We start from the raw sequence: 15,017 nt of genomic DNA, 5'->3' as shown, positions 1-15,017 counted from the left end.
AAACTGGACAAGATGCCATTCATCAGAAATTGCATGAGTGGTGTTTTGTCTAGTTTGGCCCTGCAGTCAGTTGCTGCATTCCAGCTCAGGAAAAAGGCCTGCAGGAAATACCATAGTGCAGTGGTAGAAAAACTGCTTTGTATAAAGGAAGTCCTAGGGCTAGGAAGTCTCCCCTGCCTGAAACCATGGAGAGCTGTTGCCAGTCGGTGTACACCAGGTATCAGGAACCTTTGGCTCTCCAGATGTTGCTGAAATGCAATTCCCATCATTCCTTGGCCATGCTTGCTTGGAATGATGAAATTTGTAGTTCAGCAACATTGGGAAGAGCAAAGGTTTCCCACACCTGGTGCATACAATACTGAGCTAGGGTGGACCAACGATCTGGCTTGTTATAATATGTTCCAATAAACTGATAGCTTGGAAAAAAACCCCAAACACTTCCAAGCATTTTTAGTAAGTTCTGGGATAAAATATCTATGAAATCAGTTCATGAATTTAAAAAAGTAATGTCACTTACTTTACGGCCAGGCAATCCTTTGGCACCTATAGTTCCAGGCATTCCTTTTACACCCTGAGTATTAAAACATTTAATTTAAAATATGTTGCTTATTATGATGATTTATTAAATTTGTATACCTCCCTATACCCCTAGATCTCAGGGTGGTTCACAACATAAAACCACAATATAAAAAACACAAAATTCATAATAAAAAGAAAAACAGACAACCCAATAATTCCCCTTCCACAACACATATTATTTATTAAATTTGCTTATTGTGGCTCAGGGGTCGGGAACCTGTGGTCCTCCAGACGTTGCTGGACTCCCAGCTCCCATCACCCCCAGTTCTGCACAGCCAGTGTTCAGAAACATCTTGGAGGACCACTTGATCACACCGCTTCTTTCCGCAACTTCATTAACTATGAGTTAAATCCGCCAAGGAAGCCCCATAATTCATACAGGCTTTTTTTACAATTGCAAATTAGCATGATGCTAGCAACAGCCTTGATAAAAGTGGGCATAGTATATGAACACCATTGCAGTGTGGCCAAGTGATATGCAGCATACCAGGACAAATTTGCTTTACAGTGGTTACGAACAGAATCCGTTCCGGAGGTCTGTTCCTAACCGGAAACCACTCGTAACATAAGTCATAAGGCACACTTTTGCTAATGGCGCCTCCTGCTGCGTGTGTGCCTCTGGCGCACGATTTCTGCTCACATCCTGGGGCAAAATTCACAACCAGGAGCGGCAGAGATACCACTGTACTTCTTTTGCTCAGGATACTGCTGTGGTGCTTGCCTTTCTATAGTCTAACACAAATGTATCCACCTCTAGGATTAGGGTTTTAAGCTGTGACCCTAAGCATAAAAAAATGAGCATAGATTTCACTGAAATTTCCTGGGTACTTTATAAGAAGACATAACAATTGCAAAAGCACTGTATAATTTGCATACCTTTTCTCCCTTTAACAGTTGAGAATCAGGAGGTCCAACTAATAAAGGCTGCCCTGCAGATCCAGGAGGTCCAACATCACCCTAAAAATGCATTGAAATAGTAAGCAGGGTGAATAACATTGTGGAGTTAGTTGCAGAGGGCTCATTCTATGTTTGAACAGCCTAGCACTGATCTATGTTAACTGAGTTTCATGCCACTGCTCTATCTACAGTGGTACCTTGTTCTGGAAGTCCGTTCCAAAACCAAAATGTTCCAAAACCAAGGTGCACTTTCCCATAGAAAGTAATGCAAAATGGATTAATCTGTTCCAGACTTTTGAAAGCAATCCCTAAAACAGCAATTTAACATGAATTTTACTAGCTAACAAGACCATTGATCCATAAAATGAAAGCAATAAACAATGTACTGCAGTCACACAATCAGTAGCTGAACTGGGTTCCACACAGTCACAAAAACATAAAATAAATAGCAAAAACAGACAGACCTCAGCATAACACTCAAAACGAAAGGGTGGCACTCAAAATGGATCCCATTCAGCTTCTGAACAAAGTTCGCAAACCACTGTATGCTTCTTCACATATGAGAGTATACAGCTGATAGTGTTATTTTATCCACTTAGGGCTGATGGGAATTGCAATCAAAAGCATCTGAAGGATTGGTGAAGGCTACTCTAGAAATTCCCAGAACTCAAATTATGTATGAAACCACAAAAGATCTTTTTTTTTTCCTTTACAGGAAACTTAATAAACCCATGAACGTGAAGCCTATTCACTTTCTTCAGCTATCTCTTACTATGATTACACTTTTCAGGCAGCTATTCCCAGAGACAGCTTATTTGCTTACCGGCTCCCCTTTCTGTCCTTCCACGCCAATTCCTGGATTTCCCTAATGAATTGTTAATTTTTAAACAGAAGGGGGGGGGAGAGAGACTTTTTAAAAGATGCAGAAATCAATGCCAGTTTATCATTAGATTGGTTGGCTAAAGTTTGGAACTTAAAGCAAGTTTCTTTATAAAAACCTATAACAGAGTGAAACAAAAGAAAATACCAGTGTGATAAATGCTGTATAAACTTTAACATGGGAGAAAAAATGCCTCTTACCTGCTCACCTGGCAAACCAGGAAGACCTGTAGTACCCTTTGGGAGGAGGAACAGTGAATGAGTAGTTATGTACAAGTACAGGAATTCAACCTGAGAAATATATACAACAGCAATACCATAGGGGCAGGGATGGGGAACCTGTGGCCCATCTAGATGTTGCTGGATTTCAACTCCCATCAGCCCAAGCCAGCATGGGCAATTATCAGCTGTGATGGAAGGCCACAGATCCCACATATTTACCTACTGTCTTCTGTTCTTTTTAACATTTTCCACCAACCATTTTCACTGCCACGCAAAGCTTTGTAGAGTTTCTGTACATATAACCCTACAGCCTACTGTGACCAGTGAACTTTTCTGTGAGCTTGTGGTGGGGGAGGTTTTTCTTTCATTTCCTCCTCACCCTTTGGTGGAGAGTGGTGTGAGGGAGAAAACTTGTGACATCTCCAAAACTGTGAAACAGCTGGAGTTTGTTCAAGTTGGGGTGAAAGACTAGCAGAGACTGTGAAACAGCTGGAGTTTGTTCAAGTTGGGGTGAAAGACTAGCAGAGACTGTGAAACAGCTGGAGTTTGTTCAAGTTGGGGTAAAAGACTAGCAGAGACTGTGAAACAGCTGGAGTTTGTTCAAGTTGGGGTGAAAGACTAGCAACGAGACATCTTGGATTGGTGAATTAGTAAAGGTGTTTTTTTTTTATAGTTGGATTTATGTTTTTAATGGATTAGTATGTCTGTAAAGTAGGATACAAAATGATGGGACAGTGGCTGGGATGAAGGCACCAGCGAAACATCTTTTTGAATTACTATTTGTGCTGCTAACTTGGAAAACAGAGAGCTAATAATTATCCATTTAAGATCGTATCCATCATGAGTAGACTGCACAAGCCATGCCCTAATCAGCTGGCGCATACATTCTCTTATAGGGGGAAAGTGATTGCCTACCCCTATTTTTCTTAGATAGCACCAGGGTGAATCTTTAGTTAAGTTGCTGGTCACTTTTGTTGCTCAGTGTTCACAAGTTTGGCATTAAGAGTATTTTTCAGTTGAAGAAATTAGATAATGAGCATTACCTATCTGCAAATGTGAATTCATGAATGTGTATGAACTTGAGCAGACTAACAATAAAATTTCCCATTTATATCTGTGTATAATGCATGAATTTTGTGTATAATACACAAAATTCACATTGGTGACGAACTAATAGATAAACAGACAGAAGGCTAACCCATCCTAGCCCACTTACAGTGTAGGGGTGAAATAAAAATGTCAGCATTGTACCTGTATGCCTGGTTGGCCTGGAAATCCAGGTGGACCTCTCGGCCCCCTTTCTCCTCTGGGACCCTGGGAAGAGATGACACAATGTAATGTTCTTTTTAAAAACGTAACAGCAGCATTCTGTTTTCCATCAAAAGAAAATGTTGTTTGATGTTTGGTGTAGCAGCTTCAGTATTCTCATCCAGCTACTAACAGCCTTCACCATTTGAACTTGGCCCACTGCCCGTAGGCAATATTCCAGTCAAACACCATCACCAGCCAGCTACTTGATTTTCATTAAGAGTAATGATCTACAAGGATTCATGGGTTACACTGTGTACAAGCTAACTATGCATTAATGCAGATAAATCAAAAAATAAACCAGGAATGATAAGTCTAAGGCTATGAAGGCAACGGAAGCAACAGATCCATCTTGAGGTGGATGCAAAAGAATGAAAAACAGTTTCAATTAATCTTAAAAATAGAAGGGGCCTTAATTATCATAGGCTCTCAACCCACACAGCGGCCATATTGAGCTGGAAATACACAGCAACATTGTGTTGCAGCTCCACACTTGTTTATTGTTCTCGAGATTTCTCAACTTCTTGTCAAGTCCACTGTGTCAGGGATGGCTTATGTTACAATTCATGTATGGACGCTGTTGGAAGTAGTTCCTCACAGAATAACTGTTCTACATGGCAACTGGAACATGTAGAGCAGATCATCACACAAGGATTGCTCAGATGATAGAGCATGATACTCTTAATCTCACGTTGGGCAAAAGAAGAAGAAGAAGAAGAGTTTGGATTTGATATCCCGCTTTATCACTACCCGAAGGAGTCTCAAAGCGGCTAACATTCTCCTTTCCCTTCCTCCCCCACAACAAACACTCTGTGAGGTGAGTGGGGCTGAGAGACTTCAATGAAGTGTGACTGGCCCAAGGTCACCCAGCAGCTGCATGTGGAGGAGTGGAGACGCGAACCCGGTTCCCCAGATAACGAGTCCACCGCTCTTAACCACTACACCACACAGGAAAAGATTCCTGCACTGCAGGGGGTTGGAAATAAGATGACCCTGGTGGTCCATTCCAACTCTACAATTCTATGAGTCTATATGCCACCACTAGACACTGCTGAAGGCGTCTGTCAGTTGTACAGACACACAACGGCAGTGATCTTTGTTCTGAGTTGCTATATATGTTAATACAACTGCAGAGAGCAGCTACTGACTTCAAGGCAGACGGAAAGGGTTTCATAGCTACCCACAATGTATAGCAGTAAAATTTCAATGATATGGACTGTATTGCTCCAAATCAACATAAACAAATTAATGAAGGGACTTACAGGCATGCCACGGGATCCGGGATCCCCTCTTTCTCCCTGTAACCATAACCACTTTGTTAGATCACATATCTCTTTGTAGTAGCTATTCACATTACCATAGCATCATGAATTACAGTACAATATAAAAAGGAAGCAATGCAGACAATCTAAGATAAGATAGTGAACATTAAGATATCACTTATCCAGGGAATAGACAATAAATGGACTATGCACAACAAATCATTTTGCTAAATAAATACAAGTTAATACATATATTAAAACAAGTTTGAATATCCAGTCCCATATATGTTCAGTCAAAAGTTAAGTTGTACTTATTTCTGTGGGCCTCACTTTCAAATTGGCATACATGGAATTTCACCCTAAAACAAACCACATCAGTAAACAGGGAAAACATGTTTCAGAAAAGAAAATGGCAAAGCAGGACTTTCTTATCTTTGTCCATTACACGTTTCGATGAACAATCCTTCAGTGAGGCAACCGAAAGGCCTCTGATTGTGTATATTTTCATCATTTTTAAACCCATAATAAATTCCATAATTATGTAATGCATTCTTGCTAGAAGTGTCTGGAATATGCAGACATTGTTCCCCAGACAACCTGGATATAGTTCCTTCTCTATTATAGCATTCACCTGTATTATGTGCATTATCAAAATTTCTGAACTGTTATAATTACATGGAGTTATACCCAATGTTGTGCTGGTAGATGCAGCATGACATCCCCTTCCCCTCCCCCCTTCAACCCACAATCTGCTCCAGGAGGTCCTCCAACCATCCAGACCAGATGTTTGGGGAGGGCATTGGGCTACAAGATTGGGGAGGAGTCCCATTGCACAAACAGGATGACACCAAAGGATGTCCCCTGTGAATTTTATACCCATGCCAATGAAAATTTTAATGTGCAAGCCATATGACATGTAAGTACTTTTCTAAAAGAATTGCAGTAAGACTTTGTCCAAATAATATCTCATTGCACTTACCGGAGGTCCTTTAATGAACTGAGAAACATACACAGAATTTCCTTTTTCTCCCTTTTGACCAGGAATACCCTATAAAAACAGGGTTTTTTATATAAAAAAAGACCTCAAATGAATTACAGAGTCGTTCTATGATTTGGCTTATGAAGAAGAAGAGAAGAAGAGTTTGGATTTGATATCCCGCCTTTCACTCCCCTTCAGGAGTCTCAAAGCGGCTCACATTCTCCTTTCCCTTCCTCCCCCACAACAAACACTCTGTGAGGTAAGTGGGGCTGAGAGACTTCAAAGAAGTGTGACTGGCCCAAGGTCACCCAGCAGCTGCATGTGGAGGAGCGGAGACGCGAACCTGGTTTCCCAGATTACAAGACTACCGCTCTTAACCACTACACCACACTGGCTCTCATGAAAACAAAGCAAAGCAATGATATATGTTTAACAGTAGTCTTTGATTTGGACAATGCAAATATTTTATTTATTTATAGTTGTTTATTGAAGTATCTCTATACTGCCACATCATAAATATTGGGTTGGTTTATGATGTTAAAACATAAAACACATACTAAAAATACAAATAGAAATACAGATCAAACATTAAAATATTCAATTACAATAATCCAATAATAGCCTCATTATAACAATGCCAAATTATAACACAATTACTAATACCAATTATTCAGATGCCTAATTATATAATTTCGCTGCCCCCACAAGTGCTAGAATTGATGGTTTGATTATTTGCTTTATCTATTTCTGTGTTCCAAAATCTTTTTAATATCAATTACACTGCAGTCAAAATAACAAGCCCTCTGCTGGAAGACCAGTGGCACCAAATGCCCAACTATGCAGCTAACAGTGTTCCTCTAGGTTATCTCAGTGAGCAAGCTGGGTATGACCTGGTGATCCAATTCTGGTAAGGTCCACCCGTTCCCCACTCAGGTTCTATACAATAAGGTCATAATAAACTTCCACTCACAAAGGAGCCTCTTGGGCCAATACGACCAGCCTCTCCGGGAAATCCTGGATCTCCCCTTGAGCCATTGCACCCATCCAAGCCAGGCTTACCTCTGGGTCCATCAGGTCCTGGTAACCCCTAGAACAGATTACATTAAAATGCAAATTCATATAAATGGGGCAGGGGAAGGATAATGATTTGACGAAAAGACAAACCATGGTGACACATGCACCTTGTTTTCGACAACGTTTTTATGCTAAAACCACTCCTCAGTGAGATTTCAGTAGTTACCTGTTGCAATGTGAGTTGGAGCACCACAACCCTGAGAAGTTGCCGTGCAAAACCCAATGGGAAAAAATATCAATAAAGTTAATGTATCTAACACAGTTCAAATCATGTTCAAGTCTTGATTTGCATAAGGGTTTTCATACTTGGTGTGAGCATCTTGTAAATTATATCTGTTAGCTTTGTAATGAAAGTCATGATGGGCTCTCCTCACAGATAGGAAGAATTTTGAAGAATTTTGTGGTTCTTATATAGAAGGAACCCTTACGAACTTTCATTCAGCAAGAAGTACAGAAAAGGACCAATAAAACCTTTAGTTCTGCAATAAGACCATCCTACAGTGTTATAAAATAAATGAACACCTGTAGAATACTTACAGGTATACCGTCCAAACCTGAAAATCCTGGAACGCCAGTAGGACCCTGGAGAGATTAAATTGCAACAAATGTTAAATTATGCATTAATTTTAAAACTAATTTAACTTGAAGGAAAGATTTGCATAATATATATTCTTACACCGTGTGAGAAAGAGAACTATTGAGGCTCACGCTGTAATTGTCTTAATTTTGTTATCACAGCATTAAATCACTCTCTTTTAGCATTATTATTACCTACCTGACTTCCTCTTTGTCCACTTGGCCCAGGCAGACCAATATCACCCCTCTGGCCTTTTACTCCTGGCAAACCAATGGGTCCTATTAAACCCAAAGCCCCAATTGGGCCCTGGGGCCCCATCTGACCAGGTTGTCCCTGAAGGGAAAAAAGAATTCATATTCATCAGTCTTAAAAAATATATATCCCAAGAAAGATATGGAAGAATATTCATTCTACATTTGTTCATGTATTATTTCAGCTTCTCCTTCTAAGATACTATGTAGTAATGAATATAGCATACACACACAAAAGCACAGGATGAGCATTGTTTTCAAAGTAGTCTTAAGCAGATTGTTCCAAGAGAATGCTCTCCTCCCTCTTCTTCCCTTGTGCACTCCCTAAATCTGTTGTGAGCCCTCCCTACCGCACCCCTCCGAAGAAGATTTGGGAAGGGCACCGGCTGTGCAGAGGGAGAAGAGGAGAATCCAGTTGCACTAGTGCCACTCTTTCGTTGAATGCTGCCCTTAGATATATGGATATATGAAGCCACAAATCTAGCCTTGATGAGAAATGCAATATGGCTTAAAATGTAACCACTTGAGGGCAGCAAACACTTTCAGTTTATAAACTCCACTGCAGAAACCACATTTGCATATGCTCACAAATAGCAAACGTTAACATACTTATTGCAGATGCGAACATATTACAGATGTGAAATAAATACCCACTTCGCCTTTAGAGGATTGATGTAATCACAATTGCAGGACTACAAATAGGTGTGAAACCTGTGCAGCACAGTCTATGGCTTGTTCACAGAATCAACATGAACAGAATCAGAAATGGCCAGATGCAGAGCTTCCAGGCTTTTTCAATGAGAAGAAAACTCATAGGCCTTTTCAATGACTTTCCTTACCAAAACCTATTTTTGCTTATATTTCTTATTTCATGAAGGATTACTGATTCTCAGTTTACTTGGAAAATTGCAAATCCCATAACCCCCTGGCCTCTACTTTGATTCCATGATTCTTTTTGACCTTCACGTTAGTTGGAAACACACTATGTAATCCTATACATGTCCACTCAGAAGTAAGTCCTAATGACTGCAGTGGGGCTTATGTCCAGGTAAGTTGGGCAGCCCATCTTGTTTCACTGCCTGAGGCCAAATGAGAAGGTGCTGCCCTGTGGTGGCATGCACACTTTATCCTCCTTGCCGCCACCACTGAAGACTCACTTAGAGGGATCATGTGGCTTCAGCTTCTGGCAAGATCTCACAAGAGCTCACACGATCATGCAAAGGCCTCACGTGATCTAACCAGGGTCCCAGGAAGGTTGCGAGAGTATGATCTAGCAGTTGCTCACATGAGATCTTGCCAGAACCCAGAAGCTGCCACTTCTCGCTTCATCGGCAACAACACACCCATGAAGGTGCCCTTTGGATTCCATCAGCTGAGCTGAGGTATTTTGCTTTTGTTCAATCTACCGTATTTTTCGCTCTATAACACGCACCAGACCATAACATGCACGTAGTCTATAGAGGAGGAAAACAAGAAAAAAATATTCTAAACAAAATAGTGGATATATGATTTTTGTGGTTCATGCTGTGGCCACAGACATGTGATCTGACAGTAGCCCAATGCAAAAATCATGAGGATCCATGCTTTGTAACCACGGAGGAGGGAAGGAAGGGGAACCATGGATCCTCTGCTCACGACTGCAGCAGATCCCCCCCCCCCGCCACCCGCAGGCATTTGCTCCATAACACACACAGACATTTCCCCTTACTTTCTAGGAGGAAAAAAGTGAGTGTTATGGTGCAAAAAATACGGTATATTATTTTGTCTTTGTTCAGATCTGTTTTCTTAGTTCTTAGACAAGGTTTTTCTTTTTAAAGGAGAGATGATCACTCATAAGGAAATAAAAACTTTCAAAAGGTGGATTATTCTTTTTTTTTTTTAAGGTGTCTTACCTATGGACAAACATTTTTACCATACTGACCTGAATTACAATTTTAATGGAATTTCGAACAGCTCTTCAGCACTATTAATATGGCTTAGGAGGGTTTCGGAAGTTAGGTTCATCCTGTAGGCTGCTAGTTGGCTATCCCTAATTTAGCTTGTCACCAGAAACACACCAACTAATCCAGAATTCACAATGAGTTTGACAGCTGAGTGATTCAACTTTGGCCCACCATGCAAAGCCAGGGCATTGCTAGTCTTTCTTTCAGCTAAAAGACCGATTATGAGTGGAAGCTTTTGTTAAGACCAAGTTGATACCGCCCATAACAACCATTATCTGTGCCCATCTAATACGACTGCTGCAGCATTGAGTCTCAGGACAGCTGTCAAAATAAAGCAGATGAAGGAAGCCATGCTTAACGGGGAAATGACAAATTAGTTCAGTTAAAACAGACAGAATGCTATGCCTAGCATCTGCTAGCTGATCCAAATAAATTCCATTAAGTTGTTAATTGTCCTAGGTCAGGAATTCTCCCAATGCCAAGGCCAGGCAGTGTTATTTTAGTACATCCCGAACCTGACTGACTGTAGGCGGTTGAGTCTCAACCAAAAAAAATATCTCAATTTAAAAGTGAGGGTTCTTATTTTTATTTTTTTGAAAACATTAAAAACAACTTTTTTAAAAAAGCAACATTGTAGGCAAAATAAATGTCAACTGCTTATTTTCTAGTACTGCAATTATGACAAAACTCTATGATTCTGTTGTCCCATATAGGAAGTTTTGCTACGTATTTCAACCAGAAATGAAGACCTTTCATAATGCATACAGTGGTACCTCGGGTTAAGAACTTAATTCATTCCGGATGTCCGTTCTTAACCTGAAACTGTTCTTAACCGGAGTACCACTTTAGCTAATGGGGCCTCCTGCTGCCACCGCGCTGCCGGAGCATAATTTCTGTTCTCACCCTGAAGCAAAGTTCTTAACCCAAGGTACTATTTCTGGGTTAGCCGAGTCTGTAACCTGAAGTGTCTGTAACCTAAAGTGTCTGTAACCCGAGGTACCACTGTACTACAATAGTTTTTATGAAGCAAAGTTCTTCTACTTGAATTGAGGATTCTCGAATTTCAACAATTAATATTAAATATTACAGCCTCCTTTTTGTTCAAGATCTTCAGTACTAGATCCACATTATGGTGGGCCCTGTTTACTACCTTACAAATATGACGGCAGTTTGGTGACTTCCAGAATCTTTAATCCATCTTCTTTGCTGGCAGAGGGAAGAATGGGTTACGGGTTATGCTAGGCTGGAGCATAACTTGGTGGGTCTGGCCAGTTGCCTTTTTAGCAGATGCCAGGCATAACAGTATTGCATATTGCCATGAGTCACTGCAACACCAAGACTCTTTGGAGTATTTGGTCAAGAGGATTATTATAAGGTTAGCAAGATACCAATGATCATTTTGAAATCTTTTTAGACAGTTTAAATAAGAATATACTGAGGATCTGGTAAGACCTCTTATCTTATTAAGGGCATGCCTATCCTGATACCTTACACGAGACAGTTGGGTACTTGCTTTGCGTAATTACCTTTTAATGGGATTGCTTTCTGAACTACTAGTTTGTAGTCAAGAGTTGAACCAGGAGCGTGAGAAGTTGCTATAGTGACCTGCTCTACAATAAAAAGAGATGAGTTGAATTTCCATGGGTCCTCCTTTTCGTGTTTAAATTTGCACAAGTTAGATGAGGGGAGGCCATTTGTCAACTAGCTAAGTAAATGGAAGGAAAATCAAAAGAGTTTATCTGCTTTCTAGCCAAATATCTCAACTAATTACAATTCAGACAGAAGTATGCATAATTGCCCAAAGGCTGCCCTTTCAGGCTCCCAGGAACTGGGCAGTCCCAAAGCCATAAGGCTCATCTCAGAGAAACTTTCATGCTTTAGAAGGAAGATATGTGCAATACCTGAGCTTGCATGAGCTGAAGTGTAGGTGGAGTTTCTTTATATATTTAATAAGTCTTCATCCAGCCTATATGGCTATAGATGCACTTAGGGCAGAGCTGTCACCAGCCAACTGCTGGGGGAGGATTTAGAACCCTCTAGATCAATGTTTAATTGTGAGTGTATTCTGCAACATGTTCTTAACACAATAGAGAGTGGCTCAGGAATTTGACAATACATTAGAACCCTAAAAAGAAGAGTGAGGTGCTGTTGTTTTTCTTAAAATATTTCTTTGCATTACTGAGGACTTGGACAAATAAATAATAATAGACAAATAACAGACAAATAAAATCCTGAGGAGCAGTTGAAAGCACACTAAAACTGAGATGCTATAAGCCAATATTGAAAGTGAAGTTGTTGTTTTTTTTTAAAAAAAGTAATTCAGCATATGGAAATACTGAGCAGGATATTTTGCACCAACACTTGAGAACAGTCTTTTTCATTTTCCCAGATGTAATGGAATAAGTGCAGTACCTCCTAGCTTCCAATTTACAGTGATTACTATCACAAGGTCCAGCTTCATAGTATGACAGTGTACTGTCCTGCATTGTTAACAGTTGTGCTAAGCATTATATGTGTTACACAAATGTATGCCTTAGCTGCATTTGTTCTCAATTGAAGTTTACTAGAGTATCCTTCTTGCCAGTGGGTGTCACTATTACCTCACACTACACTAAGAAGAAGGAAAGATAATTTAGCCTACTACATCCAATTAAATGAAGAAACAGAATTTAAAACTTTTTTCCGTGTGCGTGATGTTGTGTCCAGTCCTGGTAAAAGCAGAGCTAGCAGTGGGTTGGAAAGATGCAGGTCTAGAGCAGAGGGTGTGGCTAAGCAGGAAGAGATTGATTATTAGCAGGATCACAACCCTAGAAAATCAGAGTGGTTGCCAACAAGTCTTTCAGTACCCCGGACAGTGCCAAGGAAGCAGGCAACTTCTTGTGAGCCCTTTGACACTCCCTGGCTCTGACTGCGCCTCGTTGGCTCCTTGCTGAGAAATGCAGGGCCTCAGAGGCATGACAACAACATGGCTACTTTGAAATGGTAGTGTTCATGGATGCTTCTGAATTTCCCCCTGCATGTTTCCTTGCATATTTCTTCCGCACAGGTTCTAGATTCCCTAGCTTTTCCATTTCCATGTGCACAGCTCTCTGTTAAAGCCTTGCCAAAGAGGCTTGTAGTTATTCTTATGAATTCTATTTAAGCTTCCGGTAATAAAGATACCCAAGTATTTCAATTTTGTAAGGCAGTTTGATTTTTTTATAGGGTACCTAGTTCTTTATTGATTTTAGGGGGAACGTTAAAGCACATAGTTTCAGAATTCAGTCCTCAGAATTTGCCAAAATATGTCCATTCCTTTTGCAAAGCTCTTACTGTTGCAAAGAGGTTCTTGTGGTAACCATTATATCATCTGCATAAACATTCAGAGTATATGTTTTATCTCTGAAGAGTATACCAGCAACTTCTGGGTCAGATCTTAGCCCTAGAGCCTCTAGCTATCAAACAAAGATAATGAGAAAAAGGGAGAGGGGACACCCCTGATTTGTTCCCCTGTATATTTTAAAAGGAGTACCATCTAAGCCATTGACTAACTATAGTTTGGGATATAGAATATATTTGTTGAATCGTGGAAGGAAGTTAGGGCCAGATTTTATATAGTTTGAAGACTAGCACCAGAAAATTCCATTCCAAGCAGTCAAAGACCTTTCAAATATCTAGAGCCATATTGAAAACAACGACTTTGATTGTTTGGAAAGAGTGATAAGGTTTAATACCTTTATTATGTGGTCTGCTATGTTATGCTGAGGGACAGAGCCAAATTGATCGGGGGTAGTAAGTTTATTCAATTAGCTAAGATCAATGCAAATATCTTATAATACTGATTAGTCAATGAAATTGGGCTCTACTTGTAATGGATCCATAAATGGCTTGGGTATTGTGACAATTTTGGATTCCAGCCAGGTCCTTGAAAAGGTATCTGGACATATAGGAGATCAAAATATCTTTTTAATGTTTATAGCAGAGAGCGTTGAAGCCATTTGGACGACAGAATTTCTTAGGGTAGAGATCTTTTTGTACTGTATCTATTTCCTGGGGAGTAATTTGTTCTTCTAGAAGTTTAATTTCCTCATCTGTGAGAGAATGTGAATGAAGTTTCCCACACATTCTGTTCATTTGTGACCTCACTCCCCTTACCAGTGAGATGATGACGATGATTATTATTATTATTTATACCCCACCCATCTACAGGGCTGCCTTCAGATGTCTTCTAAAAGTTATGTGGTTCTTTATCTCCTTGACATCTGAAGGGAGGGTGCTTGCTTATTTTCCTATGTATGATGGCATCAAGAATGATGATGATGATGATGATTATAGCCTGTTGAATGTGTCCATCCAGTCAGGTATTCTGTTCTCCAGAGTGGCCAATCATATGCCTGCAAGGTCTACCAGCAGGTTATGTAGACAATACATAACTGTTGTCCCCTAGCAACTGAATATCAGTGTACTGCCTCTAAATATGGCTCCTTATCAATGGGTAACAACAATCAATGGGCCTTTCCTCTTGGATTTTCCTAAATCTCATTAGGTGCCATATTTTATCTTTCTGGAGAACAGTCTTTTGAATGATGCACCACATGCAGAAGACAATTTCCTCTTTCCAGTTTCTGAACAGTGAATAGTATCAACTCCATTCATAATAAATATAACCTTTTCTCTATTTTTCTTATTAGAAGAATGAAGTAGGGAGATTTGATTTGGCTAACAAGGTCTGATGCTTTGGCTTGTTAACTTTATGGTTTGTTCAAACCAGTTTCCAGGGTGAAACAGCAAACTGTGACTTGTTAAACAGTTTCTTCCCCTTGTGTGTGGAGAAAGGGAAGGACGGAATTTGAGAACCTTAGACTCACATGGATCACGCACATAATGAGAAACCATTACATATTTATTGGGCCACAATGTGCAATGACAGATCCCTGAAAAATTTGGACTGAAATATTCTGTTTAGGTGGATTTTTTACCCACAATTTACTTTCAGAACTCAGAAACAAATGACAACCTTATGGGGATAAAATGTTGGTCATTCATTTTCGCTACAGAAGAAATGAA

At 40.1% G+C, this 15,017-nt stretch overlaps 1 protein-coding gene across 3 annotated transcripts in view; it reads right to left on the bottom strand.

Annotated features, from left to right (window-relative positions):
* COL4A4 (collagen type IV alpha 4 chain) overlaps positions 1 to 15,017 on the bottom strand; it is a 66,016-nt gene that overhangs the window by 36,421 nt on the left and 14,578 nt on the right. For all 3 annotated transcript variants that reach the window (XM_081910295.1, XM_081910293.1, XM_081910294.1), the window contains 10 exons: positions 7,976 to 8,110; positions 7,738 to 7,782; positions 7,097 to 7,213; positions 6,127 to 6,195; positions 5,148 to 5,183; positions 3,829 to 3,891; positions 2,557 to 2,592; positions 2,300 to 2,341; positions 1,456 to 1,536; positions 518 to 571 (listed from right to left, as the gene is read on the bottom strand). In XM_081910295.1, the coding sequence (XP_081766421.1) occupies positions 518 to 571; positions 1,456 to 1,536; positions 2,300 to 2,341; positions 2,557 to 2,592; positions 3,829 to 3,891; positions 5,148 to 5,183; positions 6,127 to 6,195; positions 7,097 to 7,213; positions 7,738 to 7,782; positions 7,976 to 8,110 (678 nt within the window). The remainder of the gene's footprint in view (positions 1 to 517; positions 572 to 1,455; positions 1,537 to 2,299; positions 2,342 to 2,556; positions 2,593 to 3,828; positions 3,892 to 5,147; positions 5,184 to 6,126; positions 6,196 to 7,096; positions 7,214 to 7,737; positions 7,783 to 7,975; positions 8,111 to 15,017) is intronic.

Source organism: Podarcis melisellensis (assembly GCF_964234715.1).
Source record: "Podarcis melisellensis genome assembly, chromosome: 5".
Taxonomy (NCBI): domain Eukaryota; kingdom Metazoa; phylum Chordata; class Lepidosauria; order Squamata; family Lacertidae; genus Podarcis; species Podarcis melisellensis.
Note: the sequence above shows the minus strand (reverse complement) of the source record. Positions and strands in the feature narration are given on the sequence as shown.